This window comes from Diadema setosum, chromosome 5 (assembly GCF_964275005.1).
Source record: "Diadema setosum chromosome 5, eeDiaSeto1, whole genome shotgun sequence".
NCBI classification, from domain to species: Eukaryota; Metazoa; Echinodermata; class Echinoidea; order Diadematoida; family Diadematidae; genus Diadema; species Diadema setosum.
The window spans coordinates 12,222,882-12,233,449 of record NC_092689.1 but is presented as its reverse complement, the minus strand read 5'-3'; the positions used below and the strand labels follow the sequence as shown (position 1 = coordinate 12,233,449).

General features: G+C 38.5%; 1 protein-coding gene across 1 annotated transcript in view; it reads left to right on the top strand.

Annotated features, from left to right (window-relative positions):
• The first annotated feature begins 3,215 nt into the window (after positions 1–3,215).
• LOC140229095 (uncharacterized) overlaps positions 3,216–10,568 on the top strand; it is a 32,258-nt gene continuing 24,905 nt past the window's right edge. The window contains exon 1 of the mRNA XM_072309360.1: positions 3,216–4,254. Coding sequence (XP_072165461.1) covers positions 3,265–4,254 — 990 coding nt within the window. The 5' untranslated portion in view covers positions 3,216–3,264. The remainder of the gene's footprint in view (positions 4,255–10,568) is intronic.

Below are 10,568 nucleotides of genomic sequence, written 5' to 3'. Positions count from 1 at the left end.
TTTTTAATCTTACAGGGCAGGAAATGTCAAATTTCCAGTTCATATACGTAGTAATATTTGGAGATGTTAAAGGTTTTCCAGATGGTAATGGGAATTAGAATGACATGTCGAACAATTGATTTCGAATCACAATAAATGCCGCAGTCGGATGCATGCGCATTAGATGTGAATAACATTGATAAAAACTATTGTATAATTAAAGCTATGTATACAATCAATATTTTAGATATGTAAACATTCGGCATTTAGTGACTGACGTAGTTGGCGAGTGGAGATAATTTGATGATGTCACGTATTTCTATGATATTAAAGATATCATAAACACAATATCAATCAATCCTTGCTGAATACCGCTTTGGGTCTATCAACGTTAATCCTGTGACTGAAACGATACGCTCGTTTGCTAGTATTACTGATTACAGAAATCCATGAAAGTGATAAGGTATGAAAACCGCATATTTCTACGAATTGTTAACTAGCATAAGCATATAGTCAATAATAGAGTCAATTGCTGCCAATACAGGCCCTTGACTACTCTAATGATAACGTTCTTTATAAGCAAAATATTCTCTTCTTTCCACTTAGTTAGATACTTAAACAGCTAATTGGACGGTGGCGTAACATATTCCAGCCAAAATGGATGGGACTGACTACATTTCAGGAAAACATATGGAACATAACACATGCATCTGGAAAAGTTTTAGGAAACGTCTGTAATTAATCTTCTATATACGACGAAATCTTTGGGATGCTGCACTGGCAGAAATGAAACGGGCCTGTATAGGAAATACGTCTGCCGTATAACTGGAATCGTGGGTCTTTTATTAACTGGAATAGCATTTAATAACAGCAATTGTTTTGAAACTCATTAATATATCGGATTGGCAGAGTTCACACTGTGGCGCTGCGTTAACCCCTCTCGCGCATCGGTGTGGACTATAGGTCTCTTAAAGAAATCTGTTCGATGCAAAGAGCTAGATTGTCCACAAGATGCAACCCCAGAAAAAAAAAAACAAACAAAAGTGGTAGGACCGTTCATTGACACCGGACCTGAGGATCCCTCATGAAAAGTATAACCAAAAGTAACCAAAACAGTTAAAAGCTACAGAAACCCACACGTTGGTGGCGTCAATATTCGGCACACGAATCGGATGCCAAAAATCCCGAAAATCACCACCAAAAGCAACAACAACAATGAACACTGTAGAGTATTCCTGTTTGATATTAATGAACTTTCGGTCCATAATAGCATGACCAGTTTAAACCCGTCGATTATAATCCATCCTACTAATACTGCACACACACACACACACACACACACACACACGCAGTATGTATATATATATATATATATATATATATATATATATATATATATATATGATATCATACAGATAGATAACATGCTATACTTGCTTCAAAGGGGTCCCGTCGTTGATTGTTAAACATGTTCATGTATATACGCATTGTCTTTGTTTTATTGTGTACATAGTGTACTTCTTATTTCTTGCGCGGAATATATTGAATTGAATTTGATAGAAAGATACTAGTAGATAGGATCGATCAATCGATCGATAGATTAGATAGATAGAAAGATAGATGATAGATAGCTTTTCAAATATCGACTGCTGTGTTGGAGGGGCACGGCAAACCTATTTACTCAGAGATGTTTTCTCAATAATGCTATGCCCTTCGACTTAGTCTCTGGCATCGAGAAATCTCCGAGGGCAAAATAGTTTCCGAAAAGAAGCTCTCTCTCTCTCTATATATATATTGTTTGCATACCGCGTCCCACAAAGATATTAGTGCCAAACTAAGGTCACAGAAATTACATCAGGTATAATTTCACAACCCGCAAATAAGTATACGAGCGCAAGAGATATTTATGCACATCTTCAAAAACTACTGGCAGACTGTCGGGCAGTGTAGCGAAATCTTTAGTGACTGCACCTTTGTTCTATCAGAATCGAGGATTCAGCAAAATGAGGTATAATATGTGTATCTTATATACAATGTATATTGTATAGGGCCTATATGTCTATGTTATATATATATATATATATATATATATATATATGTGTGTGTGTGTGTGTGTGTGTGTGTGTGTGTGTGTGTTTGTTATAAATGTACGTATTATGTTATATACATACAGGGAGAGAAATATATATGTATATAATTATATATATCTATATAGATAGATATCTGTATATTTTTTTGCGCAATAATAGGGCGTGGCATATATAAACAATGACAGTGTAAATATTCTTCTGGCAACAGTGACCTATATTGCATTATTCCATGTCCATTTTAAGATCATAATGTTTTTCCCCATGGGTATCTGAAGATTATTCTTGCTTGTACCAGTGTCACCAGGGACCTAGAAATAATCTCCCCGTGGCTCATACACCCGACTTGTTTTTTGCATATGTCTTTGTTGTATAGACAGGTCTATATTATGCTGATGACGCTCATCTAAAATGTTTTATCGCAATATAGGCTAATAAGGAGGAAATTAACTCGTTCCTTATGGACTAAGTCCAAGCAATTTTAGAATTAAGTGTGGAACGGGTTAATGACAGGAGGTAAACCGCACTGATATTTTTGATGTATAAACGTTTATGGTTTTGTTTTGTTTTTTGTTTTTGTTTTTTTTTGTAGTTCGTGATTCCGCAAAAGAAGAGCAATATGTTGAAACGACATTGTTACATGTTCGGGTTCACAAAGGAGGAATTGCCTGTGCATATGTACAAAGCGAAGTCGTGGAACGATCATGCAGGCATTATTGATAGACACGCTGTATTAAATCCAACCCAGACAACAAAGCGGTACCAGCATGCCTGTATACATAATCCAGCTATATGAATTTCCTGTCATATGGTGAAACACACTCAACAGCGGCGGAACAGATGCTAACTACTCGTATCACCGAGGCAGTTGAAAGGTCACTTGAAACTGATTATGCAGTTTATGCAGTTTCCTGAGCACGATTCCTGTCGTAAAGCCACTGGAATAACAAACCGGACGTGTGTGTAATGATATCGCGAGGCGGTAGAGCAGACGTACGTGTAGAGTACGGAGCGGAGTCAGTGTGTGGGCATGATAGTGAACCGTTCATTATGTTCACTTGCGATCGACACGCGCGATACGGAACAGCCCTCACCCTGCATTTCACTTGAGTGGAATTCCACCATTCCACTTGGAGAAATAGCGTTTCGGGTGGCAGTTTTGTGAAAATTTCTGTTCCATAAGCAAAACCATACACCCATGATGGCAGACGCAGAATTTTCGGACGAGATACGCGACCGAATTTTGTACCATTGGTCGGAATTGGGAGACAGACCGAAAATAATCTGGAGTCGGCTGAAAGACGAGGGTTTCGTTGTTGACTTGAATACAGTGCAGGCTCTCATGCAATGCGGGCAGTCGGACGAAGAAGCGGCTGGAACGCCAACGGAACGCTGTGAGCAGAACAGCCGGAACGATGGGGAGGGCGTTTTAGGATTCCCCGCAGGCGATTCCAGTACGGTAGCGGATTCCCTGTCTGTAACTCGGCTCAACGTAAAGAGGCGCAAGGGAAGAGATTACAACCAAGCCGTTCCGCTCAACCGCCGTACCAAACTAACGCCAGATGTTCTTGAACTAATCGAAGAAATACTCGATAGTGATCGAAATATTTACTCTCTTGCAGCCCTCCAAGCTGCCCTTCTCACCAAGGGGGTGAAAATATCGAAAACTACCACATTCCGAGCCCTGGAGAAAATCGGAAGAAGTATTGTCGTGAAAAAGATGAACTACGCCAATAGAATAGATTTGCCCGTGAATTTGCGGAACGATCCCCACTTTGCCCCACGCATGGGCAGTGGCGCAACGAAGAGACGCCAGCGCTCACTGACGATACGCGAAATGGAAGCTGAAGGGTCGCAAGCGCGTGGCGATCAGGTCGACAAGCCAAGCATTGCCGCGTCGACCGCTATCCCGGCATCGGCGAGCAGGGCTGAGACGGCCGTGCGAGAGCGCGTCGTCGGCAGGGCGACAGGGACAAGTCGCATGGACTCGGAGTCGAGTCTTCCAAGCCAGGGCCTGGTCCTACCACCCAAGAAGGCCGTGTCAGCCGCCTCGCTGAACCTGGTCTTAGGACAAGGAGGGATCACGAGCTACACTTCGGCACCACTCGACAGCGAGATGCGAGATGATGACCGTGAGCCGGACGTCGACGAGCCACGGCCTTCGTCATCCGAAAAAGCCGATTCGAACGTAAGTTGAGAATTCATGACCTCACTTTGATGTAATTGTCAGCCAGCTTTCAAGCATTTCCTTATTGTGAGCAGTATACAGTGTAAATCTTGGATTGGTATAATGACAAATATAATTTGACCATGACATAACGATGCTATCAGTATTTCTAGTCATTATATCACTGAGCAAAATCAAGTCATCTTTTTGATAACCTCCTGAAATGTTAGAACATTGCGGTAAAAGGTAAACCCATTAATCAAAAATTACTGGCGAGAATATGATTTTTTTTTTTCCAGGTGAAAATTTATTCTTTCATCACCACTTACATGTTTAGCACTTCAATAACTTTTGTCGTTTTCATTATTTTTATAAATAACATGCACTGATGAATAATAATGATAATATTAACAACAGTGATATTATCATCGTTCTGCTTGATATTGTCATAGGTCAGTACCATTCTCTTCAACAGAATAAACATTTCATGGTTGTCTTGTGATGTTCATGATATGTAAAAGATGGAAAAGGATCATAATTGAATAAAATGCTTCAGTGAAGTTTGAGAGAATCGAAAGAGTCCAAATAAGTTGGAATTTCACTGAATCAAATTAATGTTTATTCACTGGATCGATATGGTTATAAATTTAAAGGGTGTGTACAGTTCTGGTCGAGGTGAGGATTTAGCTTTTAACATTTTGCGAGATATTCAGAAACTACTCTATGAGATGTCAAAGAGCATGCAATTCTAAGGGGTATCAAAAGTTTATTTGATGAAGATCGGTTTGAAGTGGCTGAGATATCAAAAAACAAGGTGAAACAAAGAGATCCTAATAAAGTTGGGGGCATTGTAGTCTTTTATTATCAAATCACTTTTTTGGATATCTCAGCCATTTGAAAACCAATTTTCATCATATAAACGTTGAATTCTTCTTAAAATTACATGCTCTTTCATATTTCATACGAGGTTTCTCATTATATCACTAAGAAATGTAAAAAACATGAATCCCCACCTGAACCAGTACTGTACAGCCCCTTTAAGGTGAACCGTCAATAATTAGGTTTATCTATTATTGTTGTTGTTATTATTATGGTAATAATAATGGTAATAATAATAATAATAATAATTATTATTATCATCATCATCATCATCATTTTATCATTAATATTGTAATTATTACTGTTGCTAGTAGGCCGTACATTGTATCATATATTATTTCTATCATCATAATTATCATCATCATCATTATCATTACGAGGAAACGCCCATTAAAAGCTAATGGTGGGTGGGGGTGGTTAGGGAAGGGGTGTCTGGAACGAAAATTAATTCATCATTATTTTCAATAATGACTATTGAAGACTCCATATATAGCTCATGTAGCAGCCCATCGTATGATAATAAAGTGAGCAGGCCTATATGAAGTAATGTATGAGTTTCCTTATGAAAGCTACGGATCTGTAAACATGGAAATGAAAATATTAAATTGAAGAGCATTTCCCCATACAGGCTAGGAGGCCTCGGCTTCAATGAAAATGAAAAACATGCAGTCTGGTCATGCCATCCATGTGCAATAGGAAAATAAACGTTTGAAAGTTTGACATTGACAGGAAGGCATTACCGCACCTTTCACAGAGTTTAGGATATGTCAGTGATGAGTGACGTTGACTTATAAAATGCACGCAGGGCGGTAGATGATTATATTATCATCTTGAGTGCGTGTCAAATAATTCCAAGCACCATGCGGCAGTCGGAGAGATGTGCAGTAATCTAGACGCTGTAAATATGTCTCGGGGAATACCCTAAAGTCCAAATGTTGCAAGGTTCCCAGTCAACACACCCACTTCTGTCGACATATAGCTGTGGTGGATTGTAGGGCACTATTCTCAGTATTTCATGTTGAAAATGAGCTGTGCTAAATCTAATTTGGCTTCTCAATCACTTCTCATGGGAGTGGACTTTCAAGTGTTGGTCATTTATTTACTCTCAGTATCCTCATTCGATCGATCCGAATCGGTTGGTTTCGGCAAACAGATCTATTTGCCGAGAGAACTGGAGAAACCAGTTTGCCTAAGCTGACCCGATTTTCCCCGCAATACTTGCATATAAAATATCTAAACTTAATTCTCAACACAGGGGAGGAGCAAGGTACTCAATATCATTGTATGTCCCCATATAAATTTAGTTTCTGTAATGCCACATTTAAAAAAAAAAAGTATATTATTCAAAAAAAAAAAGACATTGTTCACATTTCTACTTTATTTCTAAAAATTAATAGCGTTTGTTCCATGAAAGAGGCATACTCCACAAATCGGGAGGACGGGGTGGAACGGTCAACTAATATCCATGCTCATCCACCCTCCCCCCCCCCCCCCAAAAAAAAAAAAAAAAAAAAAGTTGTATGAAACTGTTTAGGTACATCGTCAACTAAGATGGAAAATAATAGTTATTCAAGTTTCTCTCTCTCTCTCTCTCTCTCTCTCTCTCCGTGTTTGAGTGACGCAGTAATGACAATTTATTGTCTATAGTATGCATAATGATGATATTGATGATAATGATAATAATGATATCAATATGGAAGCATTGGCAATGATAACAGTGATTTCAGATATTTTAGTTTATAAAAATATCCCAAGTATAACTGGATCGTGTGGAGAGTTATTCAAGCCACAGCTACTATCATTATATGGAACGATTTTTATGTTCATATTGAAACAAAGTAGATGCGGAAGTAATAGACCACTATAACCGTCACTGATTGTAAATCGTTGATGCTCCTTTACTTGATCTGAACGGACTGACTTCAATGGTAACTGGCCGTCCATCAAACTTAATCCAATTTCACGTATCCTCTATAGTAATATATGAGGAAACGAAATTCGAAGTCGTAAATGTCATTAAGCTTAATTTGAAAGCGTCAGAAATAGTAAGGCGTACATCAAAAGCGGGTAAGTTGTATGGTGTACATGCATGGATAATCACATTGTGTATTATTACATTCTGTTTAAACTCGAGTTTTCTTTCTGTGTGTGCTTTTTTTTTCAAAGTGGCATGACTTTGTCATTTCAATGCATGCTGTGAAATGATCACATTAATAAAGCAGGTTTGCTTGTCAAACCTCCCCCCCCCCCCTTCCAGTTTTACCTAGCAATCCCTTTACCGAATGTCATAAGATTTGGGACTGAACGAGAATTTCACGTCGTCATGGTAATCGTGCGAGAAAAAATACTGAGACGCTAACGGTTTCCGCAAGGGGAGAGAGAGAGAGAGATAGAGAGAGGGAGAGGTCGTCTTCTCTATACACCTATTCGCATTTAGTTAGTTACAGAACTCGATATACAAACCCTGTGTACGATGTTATTATATATTATGATATAATGATAATACAAACGCCCATGTAGGGAAAATGAGTGATCTTCTTTAGACACTTGACGTGAGGGAAAACAGCTCAGACTCCAAGTTCATTATGTAGTGAATAGAGTGAAGCTAAACGAAATATAGCAGAACACGTTTCATTAAAGTTCGACGGAATTAAGAAAGCTGTATTTAGGTTTTATAGTTTCAAGTGTTTTCCTGTAGAGATCAGTTCATAACCACCAACGTCACGTACTAGTATATGTATCAAACTCATTGACCTGATGATGGTTGTGTCCTCACAAGCCCCTCGTTTGCTTGCACTTCAAACCTCACCAAATTTCATTTTTTATTAACAGATAAATGTTATAAGAAGAAATTTTGTCCTTTATACCTCAAACTTCCTGAAGTTTGTTGATGCAAAAATCGTCGATGTATTCAGAGAAGGGTAGGGGGAAATTTGCCGAGTATTGAAGGGGGAAAAAGAGGAAATTGTTTCATGATGATCATCTTCATGAACAAACCAAATAGAAGAGTTGTGTAGCGATAAAATCAGCACCTTGTCCGATTTGAACGTGTGTGTAGATCACTGTTTCGTGGAAAATCCACTACTTTCTCACTTTCTTTCCAATTTCTAATCAAACGGCTTCCTATATTTTTGTCCGATTTCACTCTCTGTGTCTTATGAATTCAACTGAAAGATACTGAGTGTAATCGCTCTAAAATTTTAGTGAATCGCGTAACAGTGGACATCCACGTTCTCCCATGTGTCGGACGCAGGTAGGCCGTATAACTATATACCTACTCTGACAGAGTCGAGAGAGTAAAAAAAAATCGACATTTACTTAAAACATCTGTCATTATTTTTATTTTCTTCTTCTCCAGTATTATACGCTTGTCCAAGAATTTTCCAATTTCTACAAAATGTCTTAAATTACTAGGAAACAAGAGGTAAGAAACTGCATTGTCCATATCTGCGAATCTTCCCGTGTATCAATAATCTTTTCCCACCTCCCTGTTCTAGCGTAGTAATTACTATGAAGCCCCTCCCCCCTCCCATTCCTATCATCGTTTAATTTCCTGCCATCCTTCCCTTTTGATTTTTTTTTTTAGTTCTTTTTAATTTTCTGCCATGGTTCCTCTTTTCTTTTTGTTGCCTTTTCCGAAAAAGAAAACCAGAAAAAACAGCAAAAGCGCACACTGAGCCGGCCGTACATCGCTGCTAAAACTCTGGAGGTAATATCATGTTTTCTGTCTCTTCCTGTGACAGCCCGAGTCTTCCTTTGTGCGATGAGATTTACTGCGTGACGCCCGTCGGCCGCATGCGAAACTTATTACAGGTCCGTGATGCTCCCGCGTGCTTTCAGTCATAATCGCCCTTTGAAACGGAATTTACAAGTCTTTTTTTTTTCTAGCTACTATTCAAATATTCAGATGTCCCTTTATGTCGTGAGAAGTTGCACGTAATTATGAGCAGTGAGTCTAAAAACCTTTGATAATGCAAACTGTCGAAATCATAATGGAAGAAAAAAAAGATAGGAGAAAGTAGCCTTGAGTCTTGAGTAGGAGGAGGAAAAAGACGAAGAAGAAACTGTAGAGTCACTATACAGCTGCCGCAGGGAAAAAAGTTATGATGCGACTTTTACGTAACATCATGAGGAGAAGTTAGTCCACATTCATTGCGATGATTTTAATTAAACAAATTTGATGGTTTATTTATGCAGCTTCAATCACGAAATGTCAAAGCATGTGTACGTCCGTTAATGATATTGCGTATAAAAAAAAAACAAAAACAAAAACAAAGAGACGGATACGAGCTCCACGCCTTGCTACTCCATCTGACATACACAAGTGTCGCGCTAAACTTGACAACCCTAATAATAAGTAAGATCGCCGCTGTTTACAAAACACATCCGAGTCAGGTACATTATTATTCTTGACCACTTCCCCCTTTGCGTGAAGAGACTAAAACAACCTGTTTATGTTCTGGCGCTCACTGGTCTTACCAGGTGTATGAGGTATCTATAGAAAGAAGACGTGATGATTTATTCATTTATTTTTTTTCAAGAGGACAGAACATAAACACACCGTGACTATCGCAATCTGATTTCCGGTTACAGTCAGCTTGAAGTCTGCCCCATATAACACGGTCTTCAGTCTCTCTTATATTTTGGATTCTCATTATCAGTGCAAATGTGCCGAGGAGAAGTACATTAATCGAGTTTTCACAACGTGGTAATTGTGGATAAATCCTTATCAGCACCCATGCATGCTGTGGGGCCTGTTGTCATCACCGATTTTTAAGATTCGTCAAGTCGAAACTTATTTGAATGTCAAAGCATGGGAACCGAAGCGCAGGACAATGAAGCTAAAAACATTAGTGATTTATAGACATATACCTGAAATTAGTGTATTATAGTAAGTGTGTCAGCTGAGCCAGCTATAAAGTATTTAGAACAGTGCTCTTACGTATATAGCAACATAATCTACTTCAACAATATTACTTTGCATGGACTAGGATTTAAACACATCACATCAGGACTTGACAGGGGTCATTTCTCAAAGCGACAGTTATGTTAAAATCAGTTTGATCACTTCGAAAACAAGTTATCTCATAAAACCAAAGTATGTGCATGTGCTATTTGGAAAAGATTTTAGATTGAGGTTTGGATAGGGGAGTGGTGTCTTCCGTTCACATATCCAGCACACAATTTTATGAACAATGCTTAAATATATTTTTTATTGGGTATAGACCTTGTCGGAAAAAAAAAAAGGATTATGTGGTTATGCATTTATATAATGGAGAAGCATTTCTGTTTCATCCAATGCCGATGACTACAGAGAAATATTTCACATGAGTTTTACATTTGACTGGTTTGATCAAGTAAAATCGGCAGACAGCGCCAAAGAGCAAAGTTATATCGTGCTTATACAGGGTTCAAATGTAGATTTTCCACGAAAATTCATAAGTATTGGCAACTGG